This window comes from Sinohyriopsis cumingii, chromosome 2 (assembly GCF_028554795.1).
Source record: "Sinohyriopsis cumingii isolate HCF-2022 chromosome 2, ASM2855479v2, whole genome shotgun sequence".
Taxonomy (NCBI): domain Eukaryota; kingdom Metazoa; phylum Mollusca; class Bivalvia; order Unionida; family Unionidae; genus Sinohyriopsis; species Sinohyriopsis cumingii.
In genome coordinates this window covers 163,620,139-163,636,237 of record NC_142962.1, presented here as the reverse complement: position 1 = coordinate 163,636,237, position 16,099 = coordinate 163,620,139, and the positions used below count along the sequence as shown (strand labels likewise).

At 36.9% G+C, this 16,099-nt stretch overlaps 1 protein-coding gene across 1 annotated transcript in view; it reads right to left on the bottom strand.

Moving 5' to 3' along the window:
* The window catches only part of LOC149806231 (cadherin-23-like), a 317,815-nt gene that overhangs the window by 63,133 nt on the left and 238,583 nt on the right, over nt 1-16,099 (bottom strand). The window contains exon 30 of the mRNA XM_089935354.1: nt 9,503-9,589. Coding sequence (XP_089791480.1) covers nt 9,503-9,589 — 87 coding nt within the window. The remainder of the gene's footprint in view (nt 1-9,502; nt 9,590-16,099) is intronic.

Genomic DNA, 16,099 nt, shown 5'->3' with positions numbered 1-16,099 from the left:
GAATATATGTTGTGACTAGATCATGCTCAGTATAAGAATATATGTTGTGACTAGATCATGATCAGTATAAGAATGTATGTTGTGACTAGATCATGATCAGTATAAGAATATATGTTGTGACTAGATCATGATCAGTATAAGAATGTATGTTGTGACTAGATCATGATCAGTATAAGAATATATGTTGTGACTAGATTATGCTCACTATAAGAATATATGTTGTGACTAGATCATGCTCAGTATAAGAATATATGTTGTGACTAGATCATGATCAGTATAAGAATATATGTTGTGACTAGATCATGATCAGTATAAGAATAATAATGTTGTGACTAGATTATGCTCATTATAAGAATAATAATGCTGTGACTAGATCATGCTCAGTATAAGAATATATGTTGTGACCAGATCATGCTCATTATAAGAATATATGTTGTGACTAGATCATGCTCAGTATAAGAATATATGTTGTGACTAGATCATGATCAGTATAAGAATAATAATGTTGTGACTAGATTATGCTCATTATAAGAATAATAATGCTGTGACTAGATCATGATCAGTATAAGAATATATGTTGTGACTAGATCATGCTCAGTATAAGAATATATGTTGTGACTAGATCATGATCAGTATAAGAATAATAATGTTGTGACTAGATTATGCTCATTATAAGAATAATAATGCTGTGACTAGATCATGCTCAGTATAAGAATATATGTTGTGACTAGATCATGCTCATTATAAGAATATATGTTGTGACTAGATCATGCTCAGTATAAGAATATATGTTGTGACTAGATCATGATCAGTATAAGAATGTATGTTGTGACTAGATCATGATCAGTATAAGAATATATGTTGTGACTAGATCATGTTCAGTATAAGAATATATGTTGTGACTAGATCATGATCAGTATAAGAATAATAATGTTGTGACTAGATTATGCTCATTACACTGGTCAACAGTGAAATCATTACTGACTTGAAAAGGCCCTAATCTGTAGTATTTTGGTGTGCCGAACACGAATATAACCGTGAAAAATTTGTATTGGCTCTCGTTTTGAAGATATTCATATACCTCATTTTCTATGTTTCACTGTGTAAATTTCTCCAGTAGGACTGCAGCAACATCCGGAATAATGATGTAACATTGCATAATACCATCATGCTCACATCATCCACAGTTGATTGCATCATTTTCTGATGCAATGCAATACTAATGCCATGCGGCTGCTGAAGTAAGTTGACGTCAGCAGTGTACTATACATGTGTAGGCCTATTATACTAATGCCAGGCGGCTGCTGAAGCTGACGTAAGCAGTGTACTATATAAAGCCCAATCAGATAGGTTCAGCATTTAAAATATTTTAGACGTTGTGCGAGACAGTTCAAGCTACTGTTACATAAAACTTATTATTTTATCCATTTACGTACAATAAAGAACAGTAATGCCTCGAAAGTGTGTTAATTTTTGCTATATTTGTGGGGAAGTGACATTTGCCAACCAGAAGAAAAGTATCAATTCTCAAGTGAAGAAGGCATATCATCTTTACTTCGGATGCAAGGTTGGTGACCAAGACAAGCCTTGGGCTCCGCATATATGCTGTGCTACATGTACAACACAGCTTTCACAGTGGTTGAATTGCAAAAGGTCATCAATGCCGTTTGCAGTCCCAATGGTGTGGAGAGAGCCAAGCAACCACCTAAATGACTGTTACTTCTGCTTGGTTCCTCCTCTTTCCGGCGGAATAACGAAGCGAAAGAAGTCGAGAATAGTCTACCCAAACATTCCGTCTGCATTGAGACCAGTTCCACATGGTGAGGGACTTCCTATTCCAGAACCTCCAGCAGAATATTCTCTTGATTCATCTGACGAAGACAAAGGTGAGTCGACCTGTTCTTCTCCTGGTCCATCAGCATGCAGTGATCCAGATTTTCACTGTGGTGCATCATCAACCCCACACAGAATAACACAGGAAGAACTAAATGACCTGATTCGTGATTTGGACTTATCAAAGAACAAGGCAGAATTGCTAGGATCAAGACTCCAACAATGGAATCTTCTAGAAGAAGATGTCACAATTACTGCATATCGAAAGCGCCACCAGCAATTGGAGCCTTTCTTCAGAAAGGAAAGTAATCTGATATTCTGTTCCGATATTGAGGGCCTCATGAATGCTTTAAAAATCACTCATGACCCACAAGAATGGAGACTATTTGTGGACTCTTCGAAACTGAGTCTCAAGGCTGTGCTTTTGCACAATGGAAACATTCTTCCATCTATTCCAGTAGCGTATGCTGTCCACATGAAAGAGACATACGATAACTTAAGGCAGCTACTGAATTCCATTGAGTATAACAAGTACAGCTGGCACCTCTGTGGTGATTTGAAGGTAGTTGCCCTTTTAATGGGACTGCAGCAAGGATATACAAAATACATGTGTTTCTTATGCGAGTGGGATAGCCGAGCAAGGGAAATGCACTACATGAGGAAGGAATGGACTCACAGGCAGAATGTAGCCATTGGAGAGAAGAATATCCAACACCCAGCTCTGGTTGAGGCTCAGAAAATCTTGCTACCACCCCTTCACATCAAACTAGGTTTGATGAAGAACTTCGTGAAAGCCATTGACCGGACTTTGCCAGCATTCCGATACCTGCATGAAAAATTCCCTCGACTCAGCGAAGCAAAGATTAAAGAGGGAGTTTTTGTGGGTCCTCAGATTCGAGAGCTTTTCAAAGATGACCGGTTCAACAACTTGCTGGAAGGTGACGCGAAACAAGCATGGAATGCTTTTCGCCTAGTTTCTACAAACTTCCTCGGAAATGTTAGGGCAGAAAACTATAAGGAACTAGTAGAAGACATGTTGATGAAGTATAAGAAACTTGGCTGCAATATGTCTCTAAAGATTCACTTCCTTCATTCCCATTTGGATTTCTTTCCTAGCAACTGTGGTATTGTTAGTGATGAACACGGCGAACGTTTTCATCAAGATATCGCAACAATGGAACAAAGATACCAGGGAAAATGGTCCACTACAATGCTGGCTGACTACTGCTGGACACTCCTCAGAGATGCTCCCGAACAGCTGTACAAGAGACAGGCGAAGAAATCTAAGATGTAGTCAATGACTTGATTTTTTATAGGTAGGCTATTACAGTTGACCTTTTACTATTGGAATGCATTTCGTTATGTAAACATTAATTTCTTGCAGATTACAAAAAAACTAGAGCCAATTTTGCAATTTGACTGTCATATTCGTGTTCAGCACATAAAAATTGATAAGAATTGACTAATTTTATTTCAGTAACATGACTTTTGTAAAAATTTGTTGTCCAGTGTTATAAGAATAATAATGTTGTGACTAGATCATGCTCAGTATAAGAATAGATGTTGTGACTAGATCATGCTCAGTATAAAAATAGATGTTGTGACTAGATCATGATCACTATAAGAATATATGTTGTGACTAGATCATGATCACCTGTACAGAAATTTCTCATGGATTCCATATGGAATGCTTATGGAATCTATATGGAAGAGATATGGACTGAAAAACTTATGGAATCAGACAATTTATTCCATATCAATTCCATAAGTACTTCACAGCAAGTGAAAATTCCATATGGAATAAAGTTGCAACTTTAATCCATAAGCACTTTTTTCCATATGGAAAGCAGGTTCATGTATTATAGCATCATGGAAAATACTCTCTGAAGAATTAATAACTTAAACTATCTGATTCAAAAGAAATCTTGGTGGGAGTTAGAGTACATGTATATGTCAGTGTAGCTGATGTGAAGGATGAATATATACTCATATAAATTCGAAGAAACACATGTATGCCAGTTTTCTTTATTGCCACAGATGTTTAAAAACAAAGACAATGACCAAAAAAGTCGAGGAAATGTAAACATGATCAGAAAATTAATATCTGGTAGTACAAGCATAGATGAATCTTTGGACTTAGACAATTTGGTGCAAGGTGGATTTTGGGCTTGATCTCATGTTTATTCTGAAAAGTAATTTTGTTGGCTTCCTATTAAAATATGCTCTACAAAAATCATACCATAGTGAAAATGTGACTTAAATTTCAGCAAAATCAATGAACATTTCTTAACTCATTAACTCAAACGTCCTTTTTTACTAAAATTATGGTATTTTGGGAGATTTTACCAAAATTTCTGAAAATATCAGTGAATTTTTGTGATTAAACTTCACATAACTCTTGGAAATTCTTTTTCCATTTCACATGACGACGGCAATCATATCTCCTGCCAAAAGACATACTGAAATTGGCACATGATGTCCAATAAACTTAATTGTGTCCTTTCCAGCTTTTATTCATAAGACTCTGAATGCTCCTTATTTTTCTGTGTTAATTTTTAACACTTTTTTAAAACGCTTGTTAATTTCATTTCCGTTATTCTTAGGGTCTTTTTTCCTCTCGCATATCAAATTCAACAATTGTTCAGAGGTTGTTACATTTAATTCTTTTCATTCTCAAAGAAGAGAGAGGGCAGTTATTTTATTTCACGATGTCTTAAGGTACCTAATCAGTTTCATTGGATTTTTTGTGTTTAAATCTCTTAAGTACCATTCGTTTGACATGTGTCGCAGCATTTTCAAAATGGATGGTAGAACTATTATTTAGAGCTCATTAAAGGATGATCCTGAATAAAACACTGATGTTTCTTGGACTTGTTAAGTGATTTTTTTAATGTTGAACTAAAAATGAAATGCTTTTGCCAAAGAGGTAAATACTCGATTACATAGTACATGTTGCTGTAATCCATTTCAGTGGATGATACCTGAATCACACCAGAAGCAGAGGAGGATGCAGAAGTTTATTCTGAGGATTTTGTTTAGAAGAGGTGGTTCAGAGCAATTCGAATGGCAAACATTCTTGTTTTTCACCTAACAGTTTAAAATTTTGGCAGATGAGAGAGGAAACCTAACCATTTGACACCATCCTCCCCAAAATGTATTTCTATATAGAAGTAAATTAGTAAAACTTTTCCAAAGCTATATTGAACAAAAGTATAAAGAGTTTCCCCACACAGATCCCATTGATATGCTCTTATTTTTATCTGATTAAATACCATTAAATGATCTGATGACTATATTTTTTTCTTTCATTGTGACACTAACATCTCATGCTAATTACTATACACCATATATTAACATTTTCATTTTAATATTTGATATTACTCATACCTTTGCACATCAAAAGCTATAAAAAATGGAGGTATGTGACCATGTATAAAATAATTTAACTGATGCCATATCAGTTCTTCTGATGCATTTAGCAAAGTCAGCTTTGTTTGCAAGTTTGCACAAGCTTGTAATTGGGAAGCCTGCGCAAGCTTGAACTGGCAAGCTTGCACAGTTTCAAAAGAGCTTGGGCAAGGTTATATTGCAAGCTTAAAGCAATCGTAAAAATAAACTTGCAATTTTGGTTTGGGTTCATCTCCCATCTCAATGTTGTTCTTTTATGGTATCAGAAATGCATTACGTTTTCTGTGTACTGCCTCCATCCAATTTCTTTTCATTTTCACTTTTATTTGGAATGAAATGCTTTTACCTAAGTCACAATTTCCTTTATCTGGAATGTTTAAGGAAGAGAACAAATAACATTTTGTACCTTGTCTTATTAAAATTATGCTTTAAGAATTAGCAGATTATAAAATGCAAATGGCTATTGAATTTACAATAATGACAACTGAACTTACAATAAATTAAAATGTAACATCAGCTATAATAAATGTAAAAATATAGTTGTAGAGTAGTACACCACTCCCTCGATAACTCGCGCACATCGGGGTCCAGAAACATCGACCACACTATAAGTGAGGCGCAAGTTATCGAGGGACCTATAAAATAAGCCCAAAACCAATAAAGTGATCGACGACATAACGGAAAAATAAGGGGTGGGGGTAGGCAGATTATACTGTTGAATACTCACTTTGCAATCGTTCTGAGATTAACTGTTAATAAATATCTCTTCATAACGGTGTACTTTATTATTTCCTCATAGGACAACATTAATTTCAGGATAAATTACAGTATATTGAGGCAGTCATCAAAAACATTATTCCACGTGGTTTCCGTTCGCTTAACATGTGTACCACTTCACACATTGTGTACTACGTCACTAATTTTTACGATGAATTGGATACATTCTAGTTTTATTGTTTGATCCAAATTAGACGTTTCTTTTATATACAAAAGATCGACTCTTTTCGAGAAACAGTGTCGATCGAACGATAGATAGATAAATAGATTTGAATGTGATAGAAGTAAAATGGAAAACAAAAAAACAAAACAAGGGTTAATCAGTACTAACATATTTAATTGATCTACAAATTTAAAACAATGTAAATTAGAACAAGTTAATACTTGCCGTTTGTGCCACGCTTGACAAATATCAATTCACTTTTTGAAAAAATCAGTTATTTTGTGTGTGTGTGTGTTACTCCTTGGTTTCTCTGCCGCCGAGCAAAATCCCTTGGATTTGTCAACTGTACGAGCTTTACGTAGTCAACATTTTGGGTCTCCAGCCACCTTATGGCAATATCAAAATATCTGATTGCTTCCTGTGCAGAGGGGTGGGGGGTGCAACATCTACGTCTGCATCACTTTCAACACTTGTGTTACTCCAGTTAGAATCGGCTTCTGCTGCAAATTTGTTCGCTATAGAAATAATTATAGTTTCATCTGACATGTATTCGGATGTGGGGCAATCATTGTCAGCACAAATCTACTCCTCCATATCATCAAGAGAAACACCCATCTCAGGACCATGAGTCTGTACAAATTTCTCCCAAACAGCCTCGGCATTAATGACATCAGTTTTACTGAAACATTCTAAGTCACTATCATCAACGTTGTCTCTGTTACTGTTTTGCTTTACATCAAAGGCAGCTCCAAGACCCTTAATCCAGCACCCGAGGTCTCTTGTAATCGATTTTGTTTTTAATGCAACAAACACTTCCCCAAGTTGTTGATGAAAACAAAGCCGGCATGTACATGTAATTAGGTTCTCACAGAAGTACTCACGGGTTTCGATGTGACGGTCAATTGACTCTTTTCATGTTTTCAATGAACAGAATATGTTGTGATTATAATGTTTACACTGAAACGGAATTAAAGGAAGACGTTTAATTGGTGTTTATTTCATTCTCTGTTGCCACCTGTTAGCATTTACCAGAAGTTTTCATTGATCGCTATTTCACCAGACTGTTTATTTACAGTATACTGACAACTATTTATCATAAAAACTTGCATAATACATGATATCTTTAAACAGAGGTCTCGCTAGGATTTTAAAACTGGGTCTTTCTGCCTCTGAATTCAATCACTAAATATCAGTACATTTTCTCACTCGGCCGCTAGTCAAAGCCTTTGAACTAGTCGCCTAGCTGTTGCATCATGTTCTTTTTTTTTTTTTTAATGTACTCTTATAAAATGGCAACAGTACATCAAAGAGTCTTTCAGTTACTGAATTCTGTCATTGTAAATATCAGCACAGTTAACTGATCAACACATTTTCCCACAAAGCAGGTGGCTGAAACAGGACCGGCAAATCTTTGAATTTTCCCACGCACCTATTACATGCGTACGGAGGACTCCCGCCTCATTGACTTTCTGCATTCCAGATCAAAAATTGCATACAAATACGCGTAATTAAGCGTTTTTGAGACCTCTGAAATTAATTCTTCTTTAGAACTTGCAGATTTCAAAATATTGACTATATTTTTACGGGCATTAATCACCATTTTCGATGATAAAACGAGCAATGTATCAAGGTTTAATTTATCAATTCTTATCGTAATTTTTTCATGTTCAGCATATTTTAAAGATATTTTAAATACATTTTCTCTGGAAAAAAATCGGGAGCCAAGACGGACACTGCGTTATAAGCGGGATCGTGAGTTATCCGGGTGCGAGTTTTCGAGGGAGCGGTGTAGTCAGTAAATTGTATTTTTTCTTTGAATAAAGACCGTACAACTATTACAAATAAAACAAGCAGTGCCATCAATTAAATGGTCATTGATTTTCATGTAAGGGTTTGTGTCGAAATGAAGAATCACATCATGGATGATTATGTGAAATGGACATTCAACCATAGAAATATAGAGGTGTCTTGAAAATATATTGACTTTCAAATCCATTATTATATACATCATGACATACTTTATTTAGATGGTCTGCTTTGTGAAATCAACCTGTGCTTTGTGACATCAGTTTTTGCTTTGTGACATCAGCCTGTACTAAGTGACATCAGTTTTTGTGCCTTGTGACATCAGTTTGTGCTTTGTGACATCAGTCTGTGCTTTGTGACATCAGTTTGTGCTTTGTGACATTAGTCTGTGCTTTGTGACATCAGTCTGTGCTTTGTGAAATCAGACTATGCTTTGTGAAATCAGTCTGTGCTTTGTGACATCAGTCTGTGCTTTGTGACATCAGCCTGTGCTTTGTGAAATTAACCTGTGCTTAGGGACATCAGTGTGCTTTGTGAAATCAGTCTGTGCTTTGTGACATCAGTCTGTGCTTTATGACGTCAGCCTGTGCTTTGTGAAATTAACCTGTGCTTAGGGACATCAGTCTGTGCTTTGTGAAATCAGTCTGTGCTTAGTGACATCAGTTTGTGCTTTGTGACATCAGCCTGTGCTTTGTGAAATTAACCTGTGCTTTGGGACATCAGTCTGTGCTTTGTGACATCAGTCTGTGCTTTGTGAAATCAGTCTGTGCTTTGGGACATCAGTCTGTGCTTTGTGAAATCAGTCTGTGCTTTGTGACATCAGTCTGTGCTTTGTGAAATCAAACTGTGCTTTGGGACATCAGTCTGTGCTCTGTGAAATCAATCTGTGCTTTGTGAAATCAACCTGTGCTTTGGGACATCAGTCTGTGCTTTGTGAAATCAAACTGCACTTGGCAACTATGTTATCTGTTTTCTGCCTTCCTCTTTAATAAATATTTGTTAGAGATACAGATCCTGAAATGGTTCCTTTTACCAGTGAAATAGAAATTAAAGAGAGATTTGGTGGAGTTTGTAAAGTTCTGAAGACCGTTCAGTAACAGTATGTAAAGATGCAGTTGACTGATACAAGATATATAGAAACATTGATAACTAAGGTTCAAGAAGTCTCATCTTGAAGTTTGCTAAAGTAAAATAGAAACCAATACTCAAAATACACAGGTATGAAATATATGGGCATAATAACTGAATACATTTAGGTACTGACACAGAATGGGGGCAAAAGGGAACTTGTGAATGCTTAAGACTTGCATTCACTACTGAGCTACAGATGCTGTGAATCGCAGTGACTTATGGCCCAGCTGACAGTTAAGTGTTATTTGAAATAGCTCAAAAACTGCATGCTTGCAAGAAATATGCCAAATGATATGACATAGTAGAAGGTAACAAGAACACTGGAGGTTTTGTCAACTTAAGTATAGTATACACCAAGAAAAACACATTTCTACATCTACTTACTTCTCATCATCTGGATTTCCCTGGGCATTAGCATGTGTCTGGATTTTGTCCACCACAATGCGGAATCCAGTCACATTCTGCAGTTTCCTATAAACAGAAACAAAATGAAACAAGAATAACTGATGCTCTAAAGGGTGAAAATAATTTCGAGGAAATCAAGATAATACCATTTCTTTCCTTTTATTATTGAGTATTAAAACCATCTCTGATATTCTTCAGTGATAACAACATTTCAAATTAACTTCTGTGGTAAACATATCAGATATCAACTGGGCACCATGGACACCATTTTCACTGAGGACAAAGCAGACATCATTATAAGTCTTTTGGTTAAAACCCGATTACATAATAGTCACCCATTCAATGAGAGTGGTGAAAACAGGACTTAAGACAGTCAGTGTCAACCATACTTGATGCACAAATAGCACCAATTTTATTTAGGACTTTGTGAAAACCACATTATAATGGTCATCCATTTAGTTCGGTAGTAGCAATGAGATTTTTAAGAGAGCCAACATGGCTGCTATATTGGATGTACAATTGGCACCTTTTTCAATTAAGGCCGACTTAGTATCATAAGAAGTATATTAGTAAAAAAGACATTTTGACAGCATATTCATTTGGAGAGGACTAAAAATGATAATATTTTCAGGATATGACTCTCCACTCAGTAAGAACAGCGATAACAAGATTTTCATGATAGCTGCTGTGATAACCATACTAGATGTCAGATCAGCACCATTTCAAGATAAACTGGATATTTTTCTAAGGAGACTACTGGTGAAAACCCCATCTCTATCATTCTGTTCAAGCAGATAACATGATTTTAAGACGGCTGTTATGGCAGCCATACTGGATGTCAGATCAGCACTATTTTTATTCCAGACCAAACATACATTATAAGAAGTCTATCGGTGAAAATTCCATGCTGAAGTAGTCATCCATTCAGGTGTTAAGTTATTCAAAATGGCTGGTGTGGTGGAAATACTGAACATCAGATCAGTACCATTTTCATTTAGAGCCACCTAGACATGATAAAAAGTCTTTTAGTGAAAACCCCAAGTTGATATGAGCATCCGTTCAGGAGGAGTAACTATAACAACACTTTCTTTATTGGTTGTCATATCAACACAATCTTTATTTAAGACTAACTAGAACATGGGATGAATGTGTGTGAAAAGTTCCAAGGCAATTCCTCACATAGTTTAGGAGGAGTAGTGATGACAAACTTGTCCTAATGGATGGATGGCGACGGATGAAGGACAACAGACCATCCCATAAACTTTTCAGGTTTATGACTATTAGAGCTAAAAATGAACAGATATGTATTCTTTCGTTCAATAATTTTAATTCTTCCTGCATATAGGTATATCATAAATATTCATTAGTCAGAAAATTCTGTGGATTTTGCAATGTATGCTGTAAAGAATTCCTAGTTTTCATTCATCAGGTGGAATCTATTTGTGAATGTTTAGAAACAAATGTAACACCTTGTCAGAATAGAATTTATGCCAAAAATTGTTACTAAATAAGAGTCCTGTAAAGAAACTGATATTGTCCAGACAAAATTTCCAGAATTCAAGATAAGATTGTATCGTCTTTTTTACTGCCAAGCATTGAAACCTTCTCTTGATATTCTGGAGTGATAAGATTTTCAAATCTGCTAATGTAGTGGCCATAATGGATGTTAAGATTGTCACTATTTTCATTTAATACAACTTAGGCACTACAGGTTTTCAAGATGGCAACTGTTATGATAACACTGGATGTCTGGGTGAAATCATTTCCATTTGGACTAACTATGTCATAAGAAATATTCTGCTGAAATCACCATTCATGATATGATTTCCTATTTAAAAAATTATGCCAGACATCAGATTGACACCTTTGTTATTTAGAACCAACTGGAAATTAAAAATTCTTCTGGCATAAACCCCATGTCAAAATGACTTTCCTTTCTGAAGAAATAGTGATACCATGTTTTCAAACAGGATACTATCGAGACCATATTAGACACCAGATTGACACCATTTTCATTTAGGAAATCATAAAATCATTTCAGAAGTAGTGATAAGATTTTCCAGATGGCTGCTGTGGTGGCCATATTAGATGTATGAGCATCATCATTTTCATTTAGAATCAACTTGACTTTGGGATTGTAAATTTTGAAATAAATTTTATTTCTCCTAAAACATTTACCCGATCACATTAATATTAGGAAATTACTACACATGAATTTAGTCCTCCCTGAAAGACAAAAAGACATATTTCCATCTAGGTACTATAAATTAACTCCCACTGTTCCCTCTATGTTAGCAACCTTTTCTGGAATTTTACCAGTCTAAGCTTGAGCAAAACCTGTAGCAGGATGCTCAAATTTGCAGGAATGGTGGGAGAGATTGGCAGTAATGTGACTGCAGAAGTATTTATGAAGTAATGTGACTGCAGAAGTATATATGAAAAAACATAATTTAAGAAAAATTCCCTTTCTAAATCAAATACACTCACAAATCACAATAACATTAGGAGAATATGTTTGAGGAGAAGGAAACATCTGAGGATCCAATCTCTATCCACACCACCCTGTTGGAGCACAATGACTGCTCTCCTCAAATAATGAAGTTCTCCTAACATGAAGTTAGAACAGCTGAAGATTATGTGTTTATAAATGTGAGGTGATCCTTATATATCTCACACCTGGCTATTCATTTATTTTTTGGTGAATCCAGTAAAAGCTGGAGGACCATGACCAGGACTGGGGCTATGCAAACAAAAGCTGGAGGATGTAGATTGAGTTTGTCAGGCAACTGTCTCCACTTGACACATTACATTTAAAGGCCAGGCTAGTGGAAACTGCTTTTATTTCATGAGTTGAAGTCTTTACAAGTTGTACTGGATCCTTGAGAGGTCAGAGTACACTGATGTAATAACCCCTTTAAGACAAGCAGCCAGTGTTTGTGGAGTTGTCTTGCCTTAATTGAAAAAATAGCCTTAACAGCCATTGCAGACATTCTCAAGCACCTGCATCCTGCAGCTTTGCCGCTGTTGATGAGTCAATTAAAGACAGAGAGAGCAGATAGTTATTTGTTAGTTGCCTATCAATGGTGACTGTTAGCCGTTGTAATGAAAGTGCTTGCAGTTCAAATCCATTGAGATGTCATGTAGCTCTCAAATCCTTGGAGCTGAAGCTTGTGCTGTCAGGAAGCAGGTGTTCTGTGATAATTGCAGGTGTTCTATGATAATTGCTTCAGTAAGATGGCTGAAAAGACTCAAACTCGGAAGAGTTGAGCTATGTTGTGTCCCAGGTGAGATTCTATTTTGGGAACAAGGTGACCAAGTATTGCCAGGACATTCAAAACTGGACAAGTTAGAAAGGTCCTAGTTGTGGCCAATATCTTCCATTATGTCCAAGATCCCTTGATTATGATAAGGGCTAACTTCTTGTCTTCAAGACTGAAAAGTCAGTTATTTTGGGATTAGGACTGAGAATGGTGTGTTGTTAACGTGACTACAGCCATTGAAAACAACCCACCTCTCCTCATGCCTAAAGGGCTGTCCAGCTGCTGTGATGCTCTTCACAACTGTAGCACAGAACTCCCTTTTCATGCAGTGCATACCTGGCAAAAGCCATGTGTAAAGGAGGAGTTTCTCTGGACATGTGAGGAATTCTGGACATGTGAGGAATACTGGACATGTGAGGAATACTGCTGACCTGAACAGAGGGTTGTTATAATGTTCCCGAGTATGTCTGCTGCTCAATCAAGTGGACAGATGATCCATGGTCTGGGCCATCAAATTATTTTGCAAGGCTCTCCTTATCTGGATTAATGTTCATATTAAAACAACTGGGATAAAGACATATATGCTCATATTCCCTAACAGATGATTGAAAGGGGTCTCTGGGTCCAGGGATAGAGAGATGAAGGTGGGCAGTTTGTTGTCCCACCTCAAAGCGAATAGGTCTAGCACTGGTCAGCACCACAGGGTGCAGACTTGACTGGAAGAAGGATGGCTGAACAGACCACTGAATATGAAGCAGTTGACCTCACCTTGATAATGAGTCCACCAGGACAATAAGCCTGCCCAGAATGTCTAGGACTTTCATGTTTATATGATATTAGGGACACCAATGAAGGTAAGTCCATGTCAAAATGCAAATGATGGGCATTATCAGAACCATCTTGCTTTGGATGTGTTCCACCCAAGTTTGGAAGGCAATAAGAATGGCCTTCATTAGCAGTTTCTGCTTGCCAATGACCATCCCAAAGTCCAGTAGCAAGTGTGTCCCCCATCCCCAACCTGACAAACTGGTGTTTGAACAGACTGAGGTTTCTAAAAGTATTCCCACTGCTAGCCACCCCCATCTTCCCAACGAAGCAGAAAGTGTTTGATTTTGGTCAAGTGATCTAAACAACAACATATCTGGCACCAATGTACCAGAAAGACAATCTGGCACCAATGTGCCAGAAAGGCAATCTGGCACCAATGTACCAGAAAGGCAGTCTGGTACCAATGTACCAGAAAGGCAATCTGGCACCTATGTACCTGAAAGGCAATCTGCAGAGTTGAATGTAAAGGTAGCCATGATATAACAAGTCTGCCATACCAGTGAGAAGGTCAAGTAGTTATAACAAAACTCCTCTGCCATAAAAAATGACCTGGCTGATGCATTCTCCTATGCATGAATGATACTGCTGATAAGCAAGGGAGAAAGATAAATGAGATTGATCTGAGTTACAAACTCCATCCTTAGATCAACAAAATGTTGACAAGGGCCAATATTCATCTTCTCCACACTGACAATCCAAGCTAAATGCAGATGAGTAAGAGAAGATTGTTCATATTGTGAGCCAAATCTTTCCTGAGAACTACTCTGATGGTACTTTGTCAGTGATCATCCCTTCTCTAGTATGCCCCCTAACATTTGTTACTTAGGGCTTGTACAGACAGCTGAAGGGGCACTACTGTACTGCCTACTTTCTCATCTTCACAATTTGACCTCCAATCAGGAGGGTACTAAAGGGGAGTGCTGGATCAATGCATGTTGGGCTTTAAGAAAAGAAGATTCTTATCAAGTCATGGCTGCAACAGGGTATTAGGGCATTTACCATCATGTGGTGAGCAGTCCTATTGATTACCTTGGAAATACAGCATAACTATTCCTAAGCATGATCATTTCCAGCTTTCCTGGCTCGGCAAAAGATCACAGGATACATCACACTGAGTTGCGAGGAAGTCCACATTACATTACTGACCAAGTTAAACATGGCACTTGTAGGTCCACTTTATAACAGACTTAAGCAGACAAGATCATGGCAGTAATATTCTTTTTTTTTATAATATTCTTCTCTAGGCTAAGTATATCTATATGAGAAAGCTGTCATTTGTGGGATGGAAACAATCCAGGAAATTGACTCAATAAAAAGAAGGACCTCAAATTACCAGAGTCTGAAACTTTATCTGAAAGATGCCCTGGTAATTGCTATAGTCTGACAATACCAATTGCTTGTATCCCCCTAACGATTTCAAGAACGGACATTTTTAATGATATCAAAAGTGCACAGAACTTAGTCAATTCATTCATTGATTATAATTTCTAACATGAATGTAACCAGAGTGTACTTAACACTGGAATTCTCTGTGCCTTTCATGCTTAAACGACTTTCCATATTAATGCAATGCCATGCTGTGTACACTATGTACGAGTTGATTTCCTCAGAAAACATTGTGATGTAGTTGTTCTTATTCAGTAACTGCTGGATACATCCATAAATTACCAAAATGTTGAGATTTGGAGTTATATTCCTTTGCACACATGTACATAGAAATTACACCGCTTGTTAAATCCATGTGAAAGGCAACTTTATTGTTGTCATTCTTTTCCTTTGCTTGATTCGACATTGTAAATGTCAGAAGCAGACAACATAGTATTTTCTTTCAATGCACATACATGTGTATTCATGCATACACCCCTTCACTGAAAATGGACTTGTCCAGGAACTGGAAATGACTGGCAAACAGGTTCGTCTTTTGCACTGAAAACTTCCGCTTGGAATGAAATACGCAGACAATGACAGTGTTAAGGTCCCACCTGGGCATAATCAGGTTTGCAATTATAAATCAATAAATGAATTACCAAGTTCTGTGCATCTTTTATCCCATTTGTACTTCTTGTTTTTTAAATCAGTACAGGGGTACAAACAAACGGGGAGGAATATTCAGACTATACAATCTTTGATGATTGTGATACAATTCTGAAGAACAGATGTGCTTCATCGTCATCAATGTCCACCTTAGCCAAGCCTTGTATTTAGTACCAATGATAGTGGAAGTGGGTTCTATATGTAACTGCCATATTAAAACTGAATTTTGTCCTTTCCATGACTGCATCAACATGTTCAGGCAAGTCTATATCAGTCTACAGGGGGATTATCCTCCTCTTGTATGATCTGTGTCCAGGGGTATAGCATTCTGTACGGTAGTGAGGATACTGCATTGTCATCATGCTTAAGAAACATTGCTGAATTATGTCTAGCATAGCACTTGGCCTGGCTGGGGAATGCTGGTCCAGCAAGGTCAGTTAGGCATGAAAAGCTG